Source organism: Paramisgurnus dabryanus, chromosome 7 (assembly GCF_030506205.2).
Source record: "Paramisgurnus dabryanus chromosome 7, PD_genome_1.1, whole genome shotgun sequence".
NCBI classification, from domain to species: Eukaryota; Metazoa; Chordata; class Actinopteri; order Cypriniformes; family Cobitidae; genus Paramisgurnus; species Paramisgurnus dabryanus.
Window position 1 is genome coordinate 1,576,794 of NC_133343.1, and position 24,780 is coordinate 1,601,573.

Sequence of the window (24,780 nt, forward strand, 5' to 3'; positions counted from 1 at the left end):
TCGTTATCGCTAGCGTTCTGTTTGTAAATACACAAAGAGAAACGCTTATACCAAAACACACACAATAAAACAAACACACATTAATACAAACAAACACACACATACTCACACACCTGTCACTGAAACTCAAAGTTGAACTTCACAGAAGGATCTATGTAATTAATGATATGCACGGTTTTAAATTAATAACATTATAACACAGAGACGTCTGCGTGCATGCGTGTGTGTGTGCATTCATCCATCTGTTGTTGATTTGTTCAGACTGACTCTGTCTAGTGGTTGAGTCCAGACGGAGTGAGCTCAAGACAGGGCTTTGGTCGCTAGACGTGCCGAGACGCTTCAGATCCGCAGGATTACTCTGGGTTGACCCGGGCCAGCACACTTAAGACTGGACTCAATCCACCAGCCCACAACACATTTACTAACAGAAACAAACAAATATGCACAGTCCTGTCTCTCCACAAATTATCTCCGCCTGTTAGTGGGATTCACCCCTTAAGACGCCCTGTCACAGCTGTGAATGACAGAACGGTGACACTTCCACACATCTGATCCAGAGCGGCTGGATATTTCATTCAGATCCTCTCTCTTTCTCTCTCTCTTAGGAATGGACAGAGTCTGTCCTCCATTTCACATCTCACTGAGTCCATCATGTGACGCCCCAATAACTTCTTCTGCTCCTGTGAGACTCACAATGAAGCGTTGATAACACCAACCTTCACAATTCCCACCTTCAGTCGAAACGGCACAAAAGAGCAACCTTTTACATTTTGAGCATCATTTAAAGAGTTTTCACAGTCAATACACACAGCTCAACCTTCGGTGCATTCAAAAACACATTGCAATAGGGGTGCAATGGTATAAAAAACAACAAAAAACAACAACAAAATCATGAATATCAGTTCAATAAGCATTAAACATGCAGTATCGTCTTTGTCAGTTTGTTTCTAATACTTGGACGACCAATAAATCCCAAATATATATTCATTAATTTAATAGCTACTTACTATGGGAGATTAATTCAGCAGAGAAAATACTACAGACAACAGATTAACACAATAATCTAATTCCTCAAAACGTCTGGTGTAGCTTTTAAAGAAACACAAAGCAATGTTTAGCAAGCTGTGTCAGCTTTTCAAGTGTACTGTGCATACTTCTGGCAAATGCGTCTTGTTGCCTCCAAATGTTTAGTGAATTATTAAATAGTTAATTTATTTATTCTTATTTATAAGACGACATACACAAAACTAATCAAATTTTGAATTCTGATAAAAAAAGAGAAATAACAATACAGCGATATGGATCGATAAATTGAAAAACATCTAACGGTACGATGCATCCATGCCACAGGTAAAATATCAATTTTAATTTAATACTCTCCACATGTTTGCGTAACATCCGTCTATGTAATTCACTAAAGCGCATTTATTAATTAATGCACTGAAAATGCGCATTTTGAAGTCTGAAATTCTACACGTAGGTATCTTTGTCAAAATATTTGTCTTATTTAAACAACAATGAATCGTTAAATATACCATCGGACCGTATCAAAATCGTAACAGTACATTATTTTTGTAGGTATCATATCACTGGATATATCGATATTATATCGAATGTCGACAAGATATCCCATTCACACCGCTAAAATTGACCGTAGACTACTTAACGAAATCCCACAACTTACATATAACCCAGGAAGACAAATCACAATTTCCTACAGTTTCCCACAATCCTTTATTATCAACAGCCAAAACAACTTAAAACGACTTTAAAATGTTAAAAAGGACAGGACAAATACAGCACAAAGGTTTTTAATAAAATTGTGATTTCTTACCTTCTTCATCCTTCCATTACGCGTTCCTGCGAACACCACAGTGTTACCGCGGTAATCATACGCAGCGACTGAAGTCATTCCTTCATCTTTGTCTATAAAGAGCGGGATTCCCTCGATAGTGCGAGTGCCCCCTAGAGGCTGATTAAAATCCTGCCCGCAGAAATGATCATCAATCTGAAGAGGCTGAAACAAAGCAAAACATAAAGAATTAGAAAGAGTGACTCCTCACAACGCCTCGGTCAGATGGGCGGCTTTTCAAACTTGTTTTAAACTTTCTGTCCGGTACATAACTTAGTTTAAGTCTTGCATTTTGTGCAGATAGATACACATTGTATAATAAATTTATGTTGTATCAAGGCCTAATATTATGTAGAGTGTGTCATATAACGAAAGCACTTCAGTTTTTGTTTATTTATCCTTTAGTTTCACTTCTTCACGCAGCTTTTCCTGTAAGAGGTTTCTGTTAAAAACATTTAATTCATTAATAATCTAGTATGTGTTCATTGTTCCGTCATACTTTCTTCAAAATTAAGTTTTATTTGAGTTTTTTTATACAAATATTTTATTTTCACCATGACACATACGCCCGCAACTTGTATTGCCCCGCCCACAGCTAATCGAGTACTCGTTTTTCATTCCTATGGATTAATCGACATGAAAAAAATAAATGCATGCATATCCCTAACCGTGGGTTCACACCAGCCGCGTTTGAGGCGTCAAATTTGCGTCTACCACGTAAAGTTTGCCACTTGAACATTTTGAGTTTACTCGCTTCATTCGCGCGTGAATTTCTAGTCATTGAGACATTCACGCAGAAATTCGCGTCATGGGAGGGGCTTCTGCGACTCGGCTCGCTTCCTGTAATCATGTCAGTACTAGAGCAAGCTCCTGATTGGTTAACGCGTCGAGTTTTTCCGGCAAAGTTCAAATTCTTCAACACGTACGTTTGCCGCGGCAATGCTCAATTCGCGCCCTTCACGCAACTGAGGCGGAATCGTGTCTACCGCGCCGCCAGACCTCCAGACACGAGTCACAGCATCTTCACATTGACTTAACATTGAAATCACTCGCGCTTGACGCCTCCACCGCGGCTGTTGTGAACGCAGCATACAAATAACACAAATGGCAAAAATTAAAAATAGAGAGCATACTAAAATAAAAAATGTGTGCCATAATGCTGCATACTGCAGAATACCTACTAAACTATAAAAATTATAGTGCTTAGTTTTAACAGAATACTACTTTAATATAACAATCATTCATTTCACATGACCTGAAATTCTGGTATTTAGACTAATTGAACACCTGATAAACCTGTTTAAAACTTACTGCAAGAAACCTGTTATAATTTTCGGGAGATATTTTATTTTATTTTAGACGTGTGAGTGCATATGTATGTGTGTATGTCGAAGCCTTCTCTTGTTCACAGCAGGAAGGTGACTGAAGAAAGACAGACAGACAACAAATGCTTTGGGCAGCAGAGGAGTAAATCTGACTTCATTTTATCTTCAGTAAATGGTGCCTGGCAGGAAATATGAACTCATACAGTGTGAAGAATTCAGCAGTGGGGAGGTAATGGGCAGAATAAATACAAAACTCCACCAGACAACTGCACAACACTGAACCTAACACACACAAACAGACATATGGCTATCCAAGGCTATGCTGAAGTTATATGACAACAATGTAGTAAAAAAGGGGAACCATCTGTTGGGTTTTTGAGTAATTTGACATACACGTGACAATGCTATCAAAAAGATCTTCTTCGTTTACATGGTTTTGCATAAGTGACTATTAAAGTGGTTATACGTGTGTCAGGCGGCAGGCCAGTAGTTGGCGACGTTACTTCTACAAAGCCATAAATGCAAACAATCAAGATGGCAAAAGCTTTGAGCAGTTATGTTTAGAAAAACAATGAAGTAGATTTATTACTTAAGTGCCCTGGACTATAAAGCGAATATTTAGTTGGAGAAGAATTAATAAATCGTTAAAATTCCAGTTTCAATGCAGCTTAAAAAATCTCCAAATGCTACCAACCGAGACATAAGGGTCTTACCTAGCAAAACGATTGCAATTTTCGCCAAAAAAATAAAATTGCACTAGCCGTGTGAGGCACTACCGTGATTACGTAATACTTTAGTTCACACTGGCGCGTCACACGGCTAGTGCAAAACAACAAGTTTTGGTTAAAAAGTACATTCTTTTTGGCGAAAATGACAATTGTTTTGCTAGATAAGACCATTATGTTTCGGTTGGGATCGCTGCATTAAAATTGCAAATGTTGAGGTCCAATAAAGTCTACTATATGAAGAAAAATCCTGGAATGTTTTCCTCAAAAAACTCTGAGAAGAGAGACTAGAGAAAAAAGACCTAAACATCTTGGATGACATGGGGTGAGTGAATTATGGGGATTTTTTATGAAAGTTGAGTAATCCTTTAAGTACTCACACATGCCTGTAGACTGAACACGTACTACACATGCACATTATGTCACGGTTTTCACAGATTTACATTTTCAGTTTACATCGAAATGGCAACACAACTGTTTTCAAAAGCATTGAAAAACATTTTCAAAGTTTGCATTTTCATTTCCTAAAACACTGTTGTCATTTAAAACACATAAAAGGTTTCCCACTTTTGGTTGAAAACATTGTCATGTAAAACAGCCCTTAAACAAGATTCATGACAGAGTAAGAGAACAACAGATGATGAGAGAGAGATCTGGGTGACGAAAAAGAAGAGGAGTTTTACATTTACATGTGTGTATAATAGGGCTGTGCAAAAAATCGACTGCGATTATCATGCGCGTGTCATCAGTAAAGCCGGTTCCGTGATTAGAAGTAAATCGCCATCAGGTGCTTTCAGATGGAGCAGCATTTATTACACAGACCCGTAGTTCACCGAGAAGCTAGGCAAAATCGCATAGAAAATCGGAATCGATTTTCCTCGATTATGAACCCGATTTTGCCTAGCTTCTCGGTGAACTACGGGTCTGTTTAATAAATGCCGCTCCATCTGAAAGCAGCTGATGGCGATTTAATACTAATCACCGAACCGGCTTTACTGATGACACGCGCATGATAATCGCAGTCGATTTTTTGCACAGCCCTAGTGTATAATAACACAAACATTCACACACAAACATTCACACATTACTGCTAAGGTGAGAACTAATGCAGGACTAAACATGCTGCACAGGGACGCACAAACACCCACAATGTAATAGACATCTGTGTGTGTGTGTGTGTGTGTGTGTGTGTGTGTGTGTGTGTGTGTGTGTGTGTGTGTGTGTGTGTGTGTGTGTGTGTGTGTGTGTGTGTGTGTGTGTGTGTGTGTATGTGTTGCTGATTATGTCTGCAAAACACAACACAAAACACTACATCCCACACAAAGACAATTGTTGTAATGTTAGTTAAAAAGTATTACACAAATGCATCCCTGATCTAATAATCAGTGTTTAATTTGAGTTTTAAAGGGGTCATACGATGCAAAAGTTTTTCTTTGTCTGTGGAGTGGTCAAAAGCTGTTTGTGTGCAAACAAGATCTGTAAAGTCGCAAAGATTAAAGGGATAGTTTGGCCAAAAATGATAATAAACCTGTGATTTAATCACCCTCAAGTTTTCCGAGGTGCATATGTCCATCACTTTTCAGACCATCACATTTTTATTTATTTTTTTAGAAAATGTCTTGGCTCTTCCAATTTTTATAATATATGAATATGGGGTCCACCTCCTTCAAGCCCAAAGATTGTGCATCCATCCTTCACAAATGTAATCCAACGGCTAAACTAAAAAATATTCATATTTAAAATTTTACAAACAAATATAACTAGCTTCCCGTAACACACAGGAGTTTAAGATGCCGGTGTTACCTGAAGCTAGATATTTTCGTTTGTAAAGTTTCAAATATGAATATTTTTTAGTTTAGCCGTTGGATTACTTTTGTAAAGAATGGATGAACAATCTTTGGGTTTGAAGGAGGTGGACACCATATTCATTATAAAAATTGGAAGAGCTAGGACATTTTCTAAAAAAATATAAATATAAAAATGTGATTGTCTGAAAAATGATGGACATATGCATCTCGGATGGCTTCAGGGAATCATGGGTTTATAATAATTTTTTTGGCCAAACTATCCCCTTAAAATCTCAAACTAGGGCTGTCACTTTTTATTCGATATTCGAATATGCATTCGAACATGGCGTGAAATATCCGTATTCGAACTTTAAATAAACCATCAGGTTTTTTAAATGCCATATGTAACGCATTTTTTACAGTAACACCTCGTAATAGGAAGGAGGCTGAGAGTGAGACCGACGACGGCGACTGTGCGCAAGAGAGGGAATCAAATAGACCTTTCTCACAGTAACCGGAAATACGTAATCGTCGTGTAAGCGGAGTTCCTGTCAAGCGTCAACACACTAGAAAAACATAAACCCGGGCAAGTTTAAAATGGATCAAAGAGTCTACAAAACTTCGTTAACGGATTTGCCAAATATTACATTTGCTGATGTGACACGACTAATGGAGGAAAACTTTTTCCATGAAGAATTTGTCCATACATTTCTAGGTAAGTAGAGAGCGAGTCTAACTGTTACTGAACTGTTAACTAAAACGACACATTATAAGTCTCGCCGGATAGCCTGAATCCACTTCTGTCTAACTTCACCATCAACAGGGAATTGATGGAACAGATACGGCTTTTTACATTGCCTTGACTGCGGAGGAAGTAGATTTCCGCGACGATTGCGTAGTTCCGGTCATAAATACGGAAGTTGTGAGAAAGGTCTATTGGACCAACATGAACCTAATGTTCATGTCAAGATAGAATTATAGTTTGTATATAAAATGACATATTATTGTTTATAGTGTTAAATATTATAGCAGAATAAAAGCTTGTGTTAATACGTTCGCATTATGAAATTAGCATGAATGAAGATAATTTTATTATTTTTACCACGCAATGTAAACTTTATATTAAACAACAACAGCATTTGTCTTGTAAACGGATTTTAAATGATCATGTGCTGACTGTCACGCGTCACATAGACGACAGAGTCAAGTGAGATCTGCTTAACTCAGCGGTAAGTTTTATTTCATCTCAAGTATCAAAGGGTTTGTGCTCTCTATCATTGAAAACGGTCAAGGAAACAGCACGCGCAGGGTTAATGTACATGTCACTGACGGTTCACAAACGCGTGAGATAGGCTATGTATGTGTCCTTGTTGTCAATGAGATTACTTCTCACAAACACGCTCAAGCGCGGGATATGTGTGCTTGTCAATGACGGGCATTAAATCCGCAGAATTCCGCGGAGTTTTCTTCCGAAATCTGCGGGAGCGAATTCCGTTTGGGCTCCTATACTCCTGCTGCTGTTTAAGTTGTCACGTTATTGTCTGTAACTTTTCTGAATCATTTTTTTATATACAAGTTTTGTATTCATAAGTTGATAACCTGCTGTTTCAAACATTAAGTAAAAAGGTAATCCAGACAGCCCAGTTTATGACTGTCACTGTTCATAATTTTGTGATTGAATCTCCATGACGGTGGGTTTTTGATGCGCGCCGGGGGGTGGGGGGGGGGGAGTGCCCAGATATTCGAATATATTCGGATACATTGCATGATATTCGAAATCCGTTCGAATTTGATTTTTCTAAAAAGTGACAGCCCTATCTCAAACCCAAAGAGATATTCATATTTACATCACTGTGTGTGAAGATTTGCATAACACCGTCTAACGCAAAGAAAGGCGGCATAAGTTTTATTCTCGCTGTAGTCTTGCTTGCGCTGCCGCCATGTCATGGACATGCTGTGTTTTAGTAAGGGGCGTAACATTTCTGACACATGCTTTAGGTATTCAGCCAATCACAACGCACTGGATAGCTGACCAATCCGAACATACCGTGTTTTTTAAAATAAAAAATCAACGCGTTTAAGAAAGAAATAATGTACGGTATGGGGACAATAATGTCTTTTTAACCTTACACCAGATACACAAAATAATGTTTTTAGAAACATCATATCACCCCTATAATACACACACACACACACACACGTATGCTTTAAACAGGTGACACGGGTGTCTTGCAATTTATTAAGAGAGAGATTTATTAAAAGAGTGTCTGATCTCTACCTTACAGCTCTCATAATAACTCAATACTGATCTAAAACCTACAGCAGAAACTCAATTCATTAACATTCATCAAGACAATTGAAGTGAGAGTTTAGTCTCTGCTTATGAAATCAAATCCTTCATCTTTATCGGCTAATAAGAAAATATGCGGTCTGTCTCTCTTTAATCAAATAAAAAGGGTGTTTATGATATAGTTGATATGATATTAAGATAAAACATTACTAAGTTCAACAGCAGCAGACAGGGTGAGTACGTGTTGAATCTCTACACATTAACAGTATGACAGCTAACTTTACATTTGAGTTTGTTTATGTTCTGCAGGTGTGCAAAACCATCATCAAGTGAAAAACCAGACAAGTCATCTCACTCTATAAGAATGAATGAGGGCTGGGGCCTACCCATATCATTTTGTAAGGGTGCGGTCACGATAGACTTTGAGCATGCAAATATGTTTCAGACGTTGCTGCGGGGAGCGCTTCTCTATGTTAGCTTTTCAGTAGGTAACGGTCAAAACATGACATAACAATTTTTTACTGGTCACATGACTTAACAAAATATCAATTCGCTGGTCAGAGTTTACCAGACTTGAACTTTGGCACAGAGCACAAGCTGAATTATATTCATGCTTGTATATTAGGCGAAAGCTAAAGGTTATTCAAATCACACAGAAAAAGACAATCAATGTGTCTAGTGAAAATCATAATTGCTTAAATGTGTCTTGATGCCAAACTTGATTGCTGACATTTCGGTTTTAACATACGGTCAATCAGCTCAATCTCCAGTGGTGAATTGTTTATTAAATAATATTAAAAAGGTCACTTTAAAAAGTAAATGTGGAACTGGCTTTATAAAAACAGCATGGAGCATTCAACACAAGCACGTCTGCACCGGACATCGATTTATAAATAGTACTTTGGTGAAAATTTGCTTCGTGAATATTAATTACTTAACATGACTAGAATAAGGAAGATTACCTAGCAACATCAATGAGAGCTTGTTAATATTGATAAACTCAGTCATCTTCACATCTATTGGAAACTGAATAAAGTAAATGCTAGGCAGAATATTTGCACTCCCCTTTTATATACAATGAAAGTAGATGGGGACCAAGAAACAGCTGTGGTTACCATTCACTTTCAATGGACTGCACAATAATCTCCATTTTATAGTTTGAATAAGTCTATGAAACAAAAACGTTTCGGTTGTCAAAGATATGTTTGTGTCAGACCACAAAACATCCCTTCCCTTTTCTTAGTACCACTTAAAAGTTCTGCTGATAGATTTTGAATAAAAAGAAATAGAAAAAGATCAAACCGATCTGGAACGAGGAAGAAAAATAAAAATGGGCATCTTTATCTAAGTGCTTGGTTAAATGAAAGCAATTCTTTGCCATTGAAAGCCCAGAGAAAGAAAGAGTGAGTGAGATGAACAGAGATGAATGAGGAGAGAGCGATTAAGAGGGTGAGCGAAACAGGACGAAAAGCAAGCCCTGGTCCCAGAGGACCCTGATGGCGGGGAAGATGGGATCAGGACTCGCTAAACGAATTAGATAGCATGAGCAAGAGACTAACTCATGAAATTTACTCAACTCGGCTAATGATGTTCCTGTCCGACTGAATAATGGAAGCACTCGAGAGAACGACAGCGAGAGAGAAAGACCGGACAAAAGCAACAGGAGATGGGAGACAAAAAGAGTTCCTTTCCATGATATCTAAATTCTTAAACATTTAAATGTAGTCACAAAGTAATATTAATACTTCATCTAACGTGCTCAATTTTTTAAAGCCCCTCATTTAAGCCCAACAAGTATGAAGGTCCCCCAATACATTCAAGTTTAGGTCTCTATGAACAAAGGAGAACTCCATAAACAAACTGAAAAGCATGTCAGATTCAAAAGAGTGACACGTTGAAACCCAAAAAATAACAAAATCAAAATGTTCCCCTATACAATCTTTCCACTTAAAACTCAGAAACTCTATTTGCACTAAGATAATAAAACCTAAACTCTTTCAGGGGACATAATCAAAGCACGCCCATCCATCTACCTCGACAAATCAATCGTTGTAGCCATGCACTGTTTCTTAATGGCCTGCCATCAGCAGGTGGACTTACCGAGTTGATGCATGGCAGTTCCTTGTTGAGTAGCCAGGGCAAGGACAACTTGCCCTCTCCCCTATAGCATGATTGAATCCTTTCTTTAATCTTCTCCTTTATTTTTGTCAGGGTAAACAGGCAGAGTGCAGATTCTTTAGGGGGTTTGGCTCGGTTCTTCTGGCCTTGCGAGAAGACCGTAAACAAGATGTCCTCTTGCTCGGACACTCCCAGAGAGTTTGCAAGCTGCCTTCCAGGTTTGCTTAAGTAGGCATCTTGGATCAAACGATATTCCACACCGTCCTTGGTGCATCCAATAGGGAATTCCACATAGGAGTAGAACCTGGGATCATCAACACAGAGTCGGACGATCTTAGAAGTGAAGAACTGCTCCCCGCTAGCGTCAGGAGAAGTTAGTTGGGTATCCAGTTGCAAGGTCAAGTAGTAGACAAATTGTTCACTGTTGAAGCTGTATATGTAGTAGATATCAAACGCTGGAAATTTGGACAGGGTATCCGAGGGAATCTTCAACTGGGAAGAGACAAACTCGTCCTGGTGGACAAAGCTGAACATGTCAGCATCTTCCTCGTTAGTCATCAACTTACGGCTGGAAAGAGTTGGGAAGTACTCCGATTTTCCATCAATAGGAGTGCCGATAAAAAGCTTGCTGGTCTGGCCTTCGGAGATGATGACCCCAGACATGGTTCCGGACTCAGTGACACTGGAGAGGTAGTGCTCCTTGCGGTGGTGTGGTTCACCAAGTTTAAAAAGATCATCCAGACGTAGGAATTGACAAATGCCTTGCGAGGTGCTTCCACAAGCAATCAGACGATTATGGGGGTAGTCTATTAGCAGCAGCTTGTTCACATTGCTGTTTAGGGTAAGTTCATGGGGGCACGACTGAACATCTGGCGGTGGATAGCATTTCTCGTTGTCCTCCCCCGGACCAGTCATGTGACTTCTCAACTTGGTTAAGTTGCTAGAGAGCTTATAGATCCAGTTTACTGCACCAACATACACATCTCCCGTCTTGTTATGAATGGCTAAATGTGTCAGACCCCAAAAAGGAGGTGAAAAGTATCTTAATGGTTCTGGGGTTCCTACAGAAAGGTGAGGGGATATGGAGATTGTCAGCAGCCCAAGAAGCACGCATGTCCCTGGCCCCTGCAGAGGCCACATATCTGCAGCGGTCCTCACAAGTAAGGTGTCGGTGGGTCCACGTTATCAGTCTTTAGTCAGGGACTTTTAGTAAACCAAACAAGCAGTAGAGGAAAGCAAAACAGCCCTAACTGATCCAATGATTCCTTGCCTTCTCTTAAAACAGTCATCCACCTCAATTCTGCGTCCAGGGCTCCTGCAGGAAGAAACGAAAACACATTATGAGTGCAAATGATACACATTCAATTATGCATCAATTCTCAAAGCCAAACATTAGAGTAAAGAGTTCAGACAGTATAATTTTGTCCGCTACAACAAATGATTTAGACTCGTATTCAGTGTGGTCAGATGAGCTGAACCCTGTCAACTTTTAATTACCAAGACTGAGAGCTATAAGGATGAAGATGGATTGAAGATGCACCGTAGAGATACAGTAAGTGACAACACAGCTGTGGACTCAGAACAGGCATAACATCCATCATCACAAAGTGTCTGACAGCATTTTTGTGAAGATAAAGTGTGCATGTACATAACAGTGAAGCTTTAAAAAAGAGCTGATGATAAACAAGCAAGTCTTGCAGCTTGAACTTTTACATTTTATACTGCCTAAAATTAGAGTATTAAGACCTTGTTTTCTTATTCTTAATTTTGACCCGTGCAGTTATTACTGCAAAACCCAAAAAACTTCCACAACAACATTATAACAATACATACTTGTACTAGAGATGAGCACGAGTACTCGATTGCTTGAGTACTCGAACGTGGCACCGATGATCAATCACGAAAACGACGATCATGTGGGTTTATTTATTTTGGACATGGCGGCATTTGGATGTCTGGTTAGCGCTACAAGCGCAAGTGGTAGTAAAGACTGGGTATGGAGATGCGTGTTTGACGTCATGTCGAGCTAGGCAGACCGGCGTATAACATCAGTAACATTACTATACATGATTCAAAAACAAACAGATAATTCCGTGCCGTGATTTGTGAAAATACAGTCAGTCAGGTGCAGATAGATGCGCGTTCTACATTTATGTTGTATAAACTGTTAATGTTATGTTAAGTGTGTAAAATAGAAAGCGCTTCGGTTTGTGTTTATTAACCCTTCAGTTTCTCTTCTCACGCAGCTATTCCTATTCATCATTAATAATCTAGTATGTGTTCATTGTTCTGTCATAGTTTCTTCAAAATTAAGTTTTATGTTTCACCATGATGTGTACACCCACCCCATTGATTGTCCCGCCCCCAGTTAATTGAGTACTTGTTTTTCAGACCTATGGATTAATCAAAATGAAGAAAAATGACATAAATGCACATCCCTAACTTTAACTTACAATGGAAAACTCAAACCAAGTTCACCTTCACCATTTCTTCTGAAAAGCTTCACAGAGAAAAATAAAATGGAGCCAAAACGACAAAAACAGGGAACCTTGAGCAATCGGAGAGGGCTGAAGGCGAGCAAAAACTGTTCAAGATAAAAGAAATCATAAAACGGAGATAGAAGTGGGAAGGAGGAGAAGGAATGTTTTTCTTTCTCTGTCCTTTTCTTTGCCCATTTCTTATCTCCATTGCTCTTTTCCTGAGTGGGTGATTGAAGGCTTTCTTATCTGTCCATCATCCCCAGAGGACCAGATGATGGAAAGTGGCGTCATTCTGGAGATCTCCAGAAGCGTGTGAGAAAAACAAAAGTATTAATCTGCCCATTAGCCGAGCATTAGTCAATCCGAACCATTTTACTTCAGAGATGAGTGACTATCAGAAAATTTCTAATTAAAGGTTTAGATAAATGTTTAAAAATATGCAGTACTCGGCGCCACTCCCTTTTCCAAAGCGTTTATCACCTCGCACCTCGCCTTTAAGATGGCTAATACCATAATGTAGTAACTAAGAACAAATGTAGTACCTATGGTATTTGGCAGAAACTTTAATTACAGTAGTAAATGTTTGTATTTTATGGAGTATTTTAAAACACTGGGGAAAAAACCATTTGTCGGAGCCGTGACTGTGAGGTCAGCTTCGACTCGAGTTCATGTCAACCGCTAATATCAAAAATCCCATCTGCCTGCTCTCCTATTGTTTTTTAGAAACGAAACAGAGACAACATACAATTTCATCACACTGTGTTCTTTATCAAGAGAGAAAGTATTTAACACAAAATAATTTATTTTATTGTAGATGCTCTCTGTCTGTCTTTAATGTCTCAGAAATGATTGACAGTTAAACAGAATTGTCAATTTCATCTAAAGTTCTTCTCTTACATCCTTTTTTCATCTTGAGTTTTCATCTTCCATTCTTAGATTTTGTGATTTCCCTCGAGTCGACATGTTTGACACGATCAGCGCGCTGTTCGATGACATCAGTCCATGAATCCATAAGGTGCGAAATGAGATGCAGAATATTTGTCATTCTGTCTGCATGCTGCATGGGTTTATTAATATGACGGATCTCGGCACAGCTCAATGCAATCTTGGCTCCACGGCTCCACCTCAATCGAAGGATCGTAGGCGAAACGTTTTTCGACAGGTTTCATGACATTCAATCCAGAAACGGATGTAGAAACCTGGAGGCTGAAGTACATTTCAGCATAAGGAACAGAAGACGAGTTAATATGGAACTCAATTCATTCGCCGTTCTTCCCACAACTGCCCGAGGAGAAGACGGTTATTTGTGAATCTTCTCACAAGCCCTCTGCTTTAAGAACACAGCATAAATTCCTATCGACTGCGGGCGGACCTCTAAACCTGTCTCTTCAGATAATAGCAAGCGGTGGCAGGGACTGCCAGCTGATTTATTACTTGTGGCATATCAATTACAGCACTCGCCTCTCAGACACACACACACACACAATATATATAACAACATATTCAGATACAAATAACCACATAAACCTGAGATATGTCAGGAATTGCATGCTGGTTATGCTTTTAACTACACAGTACAAAAAATTTCTGAATGCATGAAATACCTTGACGACCAACTAATGCATAAATGCATACTGCACAAATATACTGCTCTTTCCCACAATGCTTTGTGTTTGATTTGTATGACTCCAATGAATATACAAATGTTTTCTTCTAAATACCGAAATTTGATAAGTTAGTATAGTTTTTACCACATATTACAAATAAAACCGTTGTTGTTACTACTGTATATCGTAATGAATTAACATATTCTTTAAACTATGTAGTTTTTCACAATGTTTGATATTTTGTTTAAACTCTTTTCTTGATGATAGTGACAGTTCATACAGATTTAACCACAGTTTTACTGTGGCTTAAATAAACAGTAATTATGGTATTTTGGTAGAAACTATAGTCACCATATTAAATTCTTCTAAGGGCACTTCCACAACACACACACAAAATAACACGCAGTCGCACAATTACACACAGTGAAAAATGTTTTCTCTTTACAAGTACACAAGAACTAAACATCCTTGCAGAAGCAGAAACTCTGAACGATGGCCGACACTAGCGGACACAAGCGAAGTGTCCAGTCAGCAATGACACAGCTTATTAACATACTAATTAAACACAGAAAACACATCTCAGATCAAACTAATTGCTGTCATAAACGCTGTACACAGCTGAAATGACACTAAAGAAACCTTAATGCCCTACAAAAATACTACGGTAAAACTCTACCAACCATTGTTTCAACAATAACATCACATGCAGACACGTAGAGAAGCCAACAATAAGCAAAGTAGTATCATAATTATTAGAGCCCGACCGATAAAGGATTTTTAAGACCGATACAAGTGTTTGTTGGTTTTAAAATCCGATATACTGGCAGATATATTTATTTCAGAAACGCGCAACAAAACATTAACAGATTTCCCAAACATTAGTTATTTGTAGTTATTTATGAGTTTTAACTAAAACAATATAATGCATTAAAAAAAAACTTGTTTCTTTTATTGTCACAACAGAACAGAGGAACATCAAAATATATTAAAGTTCTGATAAATAAAATGTATGAAAATACAAACTAGAGATATGAAACGTAAAGGCCTTTGAACAAAAACACAACAACAACCAAATCAAAGTTACCAGTTTTAAAAGACTTGGTTCATAACTATAACTTTGAATAGGACTGGAGAAATATTCTGTTAAGTTCTGATAAATAACAACAACAGCAAAATATAAATTGCTAATTGCTAAAATGCCTAATATCGGCCTGCCGATATATCGGTCGGGCTCTAATAATTATACCGCCTTAACTAGGTCGTCCACAAAAAAATTATTCGCTGCACAAAAGGCCGTCAAGTGCATCTCGGAGACGCTCTGCTCATGTTATTTATGTGCATTATTTACATGCTACAGTAGTTACGCTCCTTTAAGATAATGTAATTAATAGTGGTAAATAATCAGTTTTTACAATTTTTGTAAATCGTTTGCCAGACGTTCTGCTTAAATGACTTATCTGTCAGCTTCTTTTTTTGTGTGCCGTCATAATCTTCAATCAAAAATGCAAATCTACTCCTCTCCTCAAAACAATCTCTCTTTACTTCCGTTCATATGGTATTGCAGGTGGGTGGGGTCTAGGAAAAGAGAGCAGCATTTAGCAAATGGCAACATGACCCAACATCCAACGATCCAATCAGTTTTCGGTGGACGAATTCAAGTCCAGCATACATTTTTCCATTTCAGAAGTCATTCACGTTACCACGGCGAAAAAAAGACAATCGCTACTTCAGTTTCACGTCGACTTTAAAGGTGCATTATGGAACTTTTATAAGGATCTCTTGACAGCAATGCAATTTAATATACATAACTATATTATTAGCTATGTATAAAGACCTGAACTGTATTGTTTTTATTATCCTAGAATGAGCCGTTTTTATCTACGTTGGCGTGGAAGTCAGAGTCATATTTCTACAGTAGCCCTAAACAGACAAACATTTCTACGTCTTAGACAATGACATGTGTGTGTCCTGTGGCAGCTACCGTAGCTTCTCACAGCATTTCGAAACTATGGTTGGTTGCAATTCGCAATGTCACCACTAGATCTAAAAACACTAAAAACACACAGAACATTTAAAGCTTGACTCTTTCCAACCCTTCTTAGTACCCAATAAAGAGGTGCAAATACCCCAAACTCCAGCTACAAAAGCATCTATTATTGAATTTTGTCAATTTGTGCCGATCACTGAACTTCATATGTAAACATGAACAAAGTAAAGACTTGTGGAAGCTACACAAACAAGAAAACAAACCATCTAAACAACCTGCCAAGTGTGCGCGTGTGTGTTATATTGCTTTAACAATGGAGATTAAATTATGTACTGTATGTCTGTCCTATCCGTAAATATAAAACCCCTGGTTTACTACACATCATCACAAGTGACCAATCATAGTTTGTAAATGTTATAAAAGCAAACTTTATTTTGACTATCATTTAAATACGTAAATAATGACACCATCAAAGTGATATTTCAATATGACATTTTTTCAGATAATACAGCAGCTCATTGTTGCTTGCCAATGAAAATAATGTGGTTTTAATGTGATGACACACACAGAACTGGATTCTTACACATCGGGATCGAGACAAGAGTCACATAAACACTGACATCCAGCACTGTTATACTAAATATCACACCGGCCCAATGAAACGTCTGAAATGTTACACTTACACTCAATTCTGTCATAGAAAGCATTTTATTGTTTTAAATCACAAAAACAAACCTTCAACCTAATATCCCTCAGCTTTAATTTATTATTTTGACTTGACAGTCAAAGGTCTCCATTCATCACAGTAAAGAGATTCATCTTGAAAATGTGTTTATGATACTGGAGACTGCAGTCTACTCTATTTCAAAACATTCAAAACAAAACCAGATCATCATCTGTCGCGTCAGCTAAACTACTTGGATTACGGGAAACACTTTTGGTTACCCACAATCCCCTGTTTCGGTGACTCGTGCCGTTTAGGTTCAGCCTGTTCACATTCCAGCGGAAAGAGAAGAAAACAGGAGGGGAAACGACTCCGTCTGCTCTCTCATTCTGTGCGTTTCCTCATTTCCATGAGTGACTACCACACACACACACACACACACACACACACACACGTGTGTGAGAATGAAAACAAACACACCAGACGTGTGACAGAAATGCTGCGTGCGGGTCTTTCAGTAAAACAGACACATCACCGTTAACAGCAGAGGAACAGAGGGATGACATCATCACACACGCGTGTGCGTATGAAGAGTTTGGTTCCGAAACGCAATAAATCCATTTAGACTAATTTGGGTAAAAACGTGTCTTCTATACCAACAAAGTGACAAGATGAAAACCACAGTTTTCAAAGATTTATTATAAAAACGGATAATTTTTTCCGCAAAATGCAATAAGTTTTTTTTTTTTCAAAATGCTATAAATCTATTGAATCAATATATAAATGTGCATTAATCTTTGCCATGTTATATTCATTTAGTTGACTAGTGGTACGCACTGATTAAAAAATAAACATTAATGGCATTAATCAAAACAATTACTTTGTCATATTAAGAACACTGTCATTGCTGCTGTTATACTAGTGACGTCCTCGCTCAACTTTTTCACAGCGATCATCTGTAAAATGTTTTGGTCCTGCTTGATTTTCGTTGACTTGAGTAAAATAATGTAAAGTTTTTCATAAGATCCCAATGCGTTAGCATGACAGAAGCTTGATGCTGTCGGGAGAACAAGCAACCGGCTCCTGAGTGCCTCTCGCATAAATTATAAGATGTTGATGACTTACAAAAACCACCACAGGTTTATCAATGCCATTAAAGTATTATTTTGTTTTTGTTTGTCTGTTGATCACAAAGTACAAGATGAGGAAAACTAGGATTCTGTGTACTCAACGCATCACGATTGTTTGTTTACATTGCGTAGAATGGTGCTGTGTAATTTGTGGAGCGGATTTATTGCATTCTGTAGAAAAGGAGGAGTGGCGTTTATTGCGTTGTGGGGAAAAAAGAGAGAAAAGATGACAGAATAACACTGCGGATATTGTATTTTGTGTAAAATTAAGAATTTACTTTTAAATACTGACCTGATATAATACTTATTTTGGCAGTTACTCATTCTTTTAAAAATGGTGTTTATCGTGTTTTGGAACCAAACTCTTCATATTTACATGCTTGCATACGCATCACACATGTGTTATTCACCGACTCTGTCTTATGTTTTAATATTTTTGTTTTATTCATCTCTGTTACTTGAAGCTTTTTCAGCACAGAGCTGTACAAAATTTCTTTAAAAAAATAAACAACACACGCAATAAAATTATCATAACAATAAGACTCCTATTCATTATTGCTTGTTTTGTTTGTCTATCTACTTCCTGTCTCCCTTTCACTGAACTCCTAGTCTTTGTATTTCCTTTCTCGCTCTGTCTCTCTCGCTCTCTCTCCCCGGCTCTCTCTCTCTCTCTCCCCCAGTCCCTGGTTGAGTTAGAACAGGAGAGATTTTCCATCTGATTTGTTGTGTTGCTTCTCACTGCGTTTCGACTCTCAGTTTCTGACCTTTACACACAGATAATTCAATTTCTCCTACGTCTCATTTGCTGTGCACGCGCGTGTGTGTGTGTGTGTGTACATGATTACTCAGAGTTAATGAATGAATGAGTGTGTGAGCTCCGGAGTCCTCAGCTCTGTTTAGCATTCTCATTATCAGAAAAGCTACATTTGCATCTTAAACACAAATTAAACTGTTGAAAAATGAATTGCAGATTTGTGGGGGAGAGAGAAAGCGAGAAAGAGAGAGATTTACTGCAGACAGTGTGACTTGCCTGTACAAACTTCACAACTCAACAGTCATTATGAGCTTCTCGGTTTTTGTGATCGTTGTTTTACAGATGCTAGTCTTTTGTCTGGTTATTTAGCAGGTAACATCTTATTCACAGATAAAAATGATTCAAGTCTGATTCTTAGGACAGAAATATTATCATGATCTCCAATTAGGAATGCATAACAATTTATCGCGATTAATCTATAGCAGAATAAAAGTTTTGTGTATAATAACTTTGTATAGATAAATGCACACACATGCATGTATACATTTAAGAAATGTTAACATGTGTATATACATTTGTATATTTATGTATAATATTATATATAAATATAAATACTTAAGTATTTTTTCCTCAAATTATAAGCATGTGTGCATATTTATTTTGAGAAATGTTTGTAGCCAAACCGATCATGAGCCCCATTCACTTCTATAGTATTTGTTTATCCTACTGTGAAAGTCAATTGGTACCGTCAACTGCGTGGCTGCAGTCTTTTATCAGAATATCTTATTTTGTGTTTAACATAATAAAGAAACTCATACAGGTTTAGATCAACATGTGTGTGAGTAAATGATGACAATTTTCATGTTTGGGTGAACTCATTAACACAAAACACCAGCAGTAATAAACTAAACCAACTGGGATCTCCAAACCAGACAGACCTGCCTGACTGACACACACACACACACACACACACACACCTCAAACCTCAATATTTACATGAAAAACAACTACAGGTAACCAAACAGTCAAGTGTGAGATCAACTATGTCTACTAACTGATCCACCCGACAAACACAAGGTTGAAAGATGTTGAATACTGGTAGATATAAAATAATTAAATAAGATAATGAATCCATCTGATTCAATAAATTTGTCTCCAAAACAGAGTGAACAAAACAACAGTCAAAGCTAATTTTAATGCAATATATTTATAGATTATCTGTTGTGATTGGATTAGATCTTAAATTGAAAAAAACAAAATAATTTGATTATTTAGTTCTGCATATCAAATGAATAACTGACACATAAAGAAAGAGATAACATAAATTGGACAAATTCATAATTTTGTAGCCTTTATCCCATCATTTTCACCGTCTCTCTGGGGCTGTTTACACTTGGTATTAAGACGTGTTTTCATCGATCGGATCACAAGTGGACGAGAGAGACACATTGCGTTTACACCTGGTATTTAAATCCGTCTCTTTTGTCCACTTTCGACCGCATCTGTCCTGAATACTGTGAGAAGGTGGTCTGTGAGACGGTGGGCGAGTCTCTCTGCTGTCATTCAAACGCGAGCGGGAGTAATTATGAGTTTATATGGACGCAAACTTATATTATGTCAGGGCCAGCTGCTTGTTTAGCAAGTATACATGCTGCACAGTGTTTTGTACGTTTATTTGTTGGAGCTTTCTCTGAATTTTCAGCGCAATTGATGAAATAGGATCGCGCAACTTTCACGCTTTCAAAACGAAACTACGGAGAACACCCCGCAGTAGTTTTATCAATGAAAGGCTAAAAATAGAGCTGTTCACCGTATGTTCACGGCAGAAGTAAAAAAAGACGTAAAATTAGTGTTTAATACCTCAGATTAGATAAATGGGCGGAGAGAAGGCGGTCGCATGTGGCTGTTCGAACGCATTCAACCACATTGCGTTCCGCAACTCCAAAGCGATCCGATCGAAAGTGGTTTCGATTACCTCTGAATGTGGTTGAAAGTGGTCGAAAGTGGACGCGTTCAAAACGTTTTGAACACCGTTTACACCTGGCATTAACGTCGTCCACTTGTGATCCGATCGACGAAAACGCATGTTAATGCCAAGTGTAAACAGCCTCTCTGTGCTTAATGAGACCTGATGTATCTTTGAGAAGAACCTGTGTTGGGTAATCTGTGCATTCAATCTTTACCTCCTCTGCAGAAACACAACACACTGAGCAGATCATCTCTGAACCTTCAGCTATCAGCTGATTGAAACATAAAAACATAATCAAGACACTGATTTCAGATTTTAACCTCCAGCCGCGAAATCAAACCAGACAGACGTGATGTGATTGGATGGCACCCTGCGATCATCAAAACACAATGAGACTAAATGCAGACAGACAAGAGAAACTGTAAAGAGATAGAGAGACCTTGCAGAGAAAAATAGATGAAGAGACGGACAGATATGTACGCACAGGGACAGGCAGACAGATAGAAACTGATAGATAGACATTAGACAGAGACAAACGAACAGACAGAAATGGACAAATAGACAGAGATGGACAGACAGACACAGACAGACGGATAAAGATAGACAGAAATTGACAGACAGACAGACAGATATGTACACACAGGGACAGGCAGTCAGATAGAGACTGATAGACAGACAGAGATTGACGGACGAACAGACAGAGATGGACAGACAGACACAGAGACGGACGGACGGATATGGACAGACAGAGATGGACATACAGGAACAGCCAGACAGATAGAGATGGACAGACAACCAGACAGACAGAGATGGACAGATAGAGACAGACAGACAAACGGACGGACGCATATGGACCTTCAGAGATGGACATACAGGGACAGCCAGACAGATAGAGGAGGACAGACAGACAGACAGACAGACGCACAGATAGAGACAGACAGATATGGACACACAGGGACAGACAGACAGACAGAGAGACAGAGACATAGATGGATGGATGGAGACAGACAGAGATGGATGGAGACAGACAGACAGACAGACAAGAGAGAGACAGAGATGGAAGGACAGAGACAGACAGAGACAGACAAACAGACAGACATCGGACAGATAGAGACAGACAGACAGACATACATACAGACATACATACAGACATACATACAGACAGAGATAGATAGACATATAGAGACATACAAAGACAGACAGCCAACAGATAGAGACAGATGGACCGACAAATGGACAGACAGACAGAGATGGACGGACAGAGACAGACAGACAAACAGACAGACATCGGACAGATAGAGACAGACAGATGGAGACAGACAAACAGACAGACACACAGACAGATAGTGACAAAGAGACAAATGGACAGACAGACAGACAGACAGTTTATTAAACCCCTCTGGGGAAATTGGTTTGCATGATTAGCCAAACATTGACTTTTATGTTTGTGTCTTTGGCATCTAGAAGGGCGCAATGCTGAGACAGAAATAGTTGATGTGACTAAAAACGTGTGTCAGAACGTTCATAGCAAGAAAAAACTTCAAAGATGAAGCAGACGTTATGCCCGTGGTCAAACGTCAAGATAAGCCGATCACTTTAATTCACTTCTTTCCATCCTTTTCATTATCATAATCTGCAGGTGCCACACACATGTAACTGAAACACACACAACTCTTTCCTTCTCACTTATGAATCACTCAGCGACGGCTTTGAAGCATTCAGACATTAATGCGTGCTTTCCTGTAAATCAGCTTTGAAATAATAAGTATTGTGAAAAGTGCTACCCAAACACTGACTCAACAGCTGGCCGTTTTCTCTCTCACCACCCTCTTTACTTTCATCTCATTCCTTATCCACATCTTCTCTCTCTGACAGGAAAACCAAGGTTTCGCTCAGTTAAAATCCTCATTATCCGTCTTCAGAGCTGAACGCCGTTGCTTTGATGTGACTCTCATGTCACTCCTGCCAAAGTCCACACACGTTTGACTCCTGATGGCAGGTGCGGGAGCTCAGCACCTCCGGCTATAGACACACAGATATCCCTGAGCTACATACTAAACACATGCTGTGTTATGACTGCCGTCACTGTCACTTGTGTAAGTGGTTTAGGGATTAAACCTCTGAACGGGTGTGAGTGCTATCTGTGATAAATCTCACATGCATTTGTTGAGTTTGGCAGCGCGAGGCATTTGGCACAGGATGTAAAGTTTGATATTAATTATTATAGGAACGGTTTAAATTTGCAATAAAGCATTGATTAGAAAAGCACCCTTCGGACCATTGTTACACCAGGCACATTGTAATTGTCACGCCACAAAACTGCATTAATATTAAACGTCAGCGTGTAACTCATCCTGCACTGTTTCTGCTCCAGACCTTCAGGCTACATTCACACAACAAAAATGTAGCAAAAAAACATTTTTCAAATTTTTTTACATTTTAAGATTATTATTTTTTTATTTTTACATTTTACGACAATTGCATCAAAAAGATTTTTGTTCGCACAAATCCGTAAAAACTTTATAATATTAAGTATGTCAGCCAGGCCAGTAGATGGCGATGTTACCTTGTAAAGAAACACTACACGCTTGCGCACATACGCATTCTTTCACAGATCAATAAATACAAACAATCAACATGGCAAAAGCATAGAGCAGTTTTGTTTAGACGAACGATGAGTTAAGTGACCCTATTACAATTATCATTTTTTTTAAATAATTGATTTTACTCTGTATTCACATCAGACCCAATTGAGGTCTAGTCATTAAGACATTCACGCGGAAATTCGCGTCATGTGAGGAGCTTCTGCTCGCTTCCTGTAATTACATCACTACTAGAGAAAGCTCCTGATTGGTTAACACGGAGCGTTTTTCCACCAAAGTTCAGATTTTTCAACTTGCACGTTTCCCGCAAAATAGATGTGCGAATGAGGCGTGCAAAACCCCTCATTCGTACTGCGAGACCTCCAGACACGGGTAAACATGTCTTTACATTGACTTAACATTAAAATCACTCGCGCTTGACACCTCTACCGTGGCTGGTGTGAACACAGTATAAGAGGTTCAGTTTTTGGCCAAGTGCATGCAAAAGTTTCAGTTTCGTCCCAGAATTTTCAACAAACAAATATCAATACACTTTTATGGATATATCAGATGCTTTTATCCAAAGTGAACCTATATTTATGCATTTGGCAGATGCTTTCATGCAATGTATGAAGCTGCAAAGTTTTATAAACTTCTCTGAAAAATAAACCGAGCATCTTGAGCAGACCAAACTCAGTCCTTTAGGCCGTCATTGTTGCATTACTATAGACTGAATTAACACATACGCATGACGTAACCGTTATCACAGATTTAAATATACGTAGTTAACACGATGACAACATGGCTTCATTCTTAAAAAACTTGCACTCGAAAGTCAGATTACTTTATTGGTCTTTGTTTACTATTTTTATAATGGTTTTTCAAACAGGTTTCCTAAACACGCCCCTGCCCCGCCCTCTTGTGTCTTTACTCCGCCCTAAACTCAAAACAAAAGTCAGACGCTGACATGTTCAAACAGAGCAATGTTATAAAAACCACATTGTTTACACACTTCAGGAAGTCAAACCCTGAATTACTGACTTCTGCTAGGTTTAACTGGGACGAGGCGGTATTTAAGCATCTTAAACTTGACCCTTTTACAACTACAGTTTATTCTGTCTAGACAGGACTAAACTTTAGACAAAGTTAGTTTATATAGAATCAATAAACTCAATTCTTCTCAGTATATATAAACACCCACCTGACTGACTGAGGATCAGCCGTTAAACTGGTTTCACATCTCTACAAATGGACTGACTTCTCTTCTGTTGGTGTCTGTGTGTGTGTGTGTGTGTGTGTGTGTGTGTGTGTGTGTGTGTGTGTGTGTGTGTGTGTGTGTGCAGAGCAGCAGTCGATGACGGAGAGATTTGGCCCGGTTCTTTTGTTTCTGTCTGTCTGGCACAACCTGTTCATCCACTCGTTGAGCCAAGCAGCCAACAGTGAGAAATCTCCTGTACCGCAGCCAGCCGGCAGCCCAGAAACTCATCTCATGAGAGCTGAAGGGCTCCAG

General features: G+C 38.6%; 1 protein-coding gene across 1 annotated transcript in view; it reads right to left on the minus strand.

Moving 5' to 3' along the window:
* Positions 1–24,780, minus strand: part of plxna1b (plexin A1b) — a 108,730-nt gene that overhangs the window by 73,086 nt on the left and 10,864 nt on the right. The window contains exons 2-3 of the mRNA XM_065293889.1: positions 10,080–11,412; positions 1,835–2,017 (exon numbers count right to left, since the gene is read on the minus strand). Coding sequence (XP_065149961.1) covers positions 1,835–2,017; positions 10,080–11,237 — 1,341 coding nt within the window. The 5' untranslated portion in view covers positions 11,238–11,412. The remainder of the gene's footprint in view (positions 1–1,834; positions 2,018–10,079; positions 11,413–24,780) is intronic.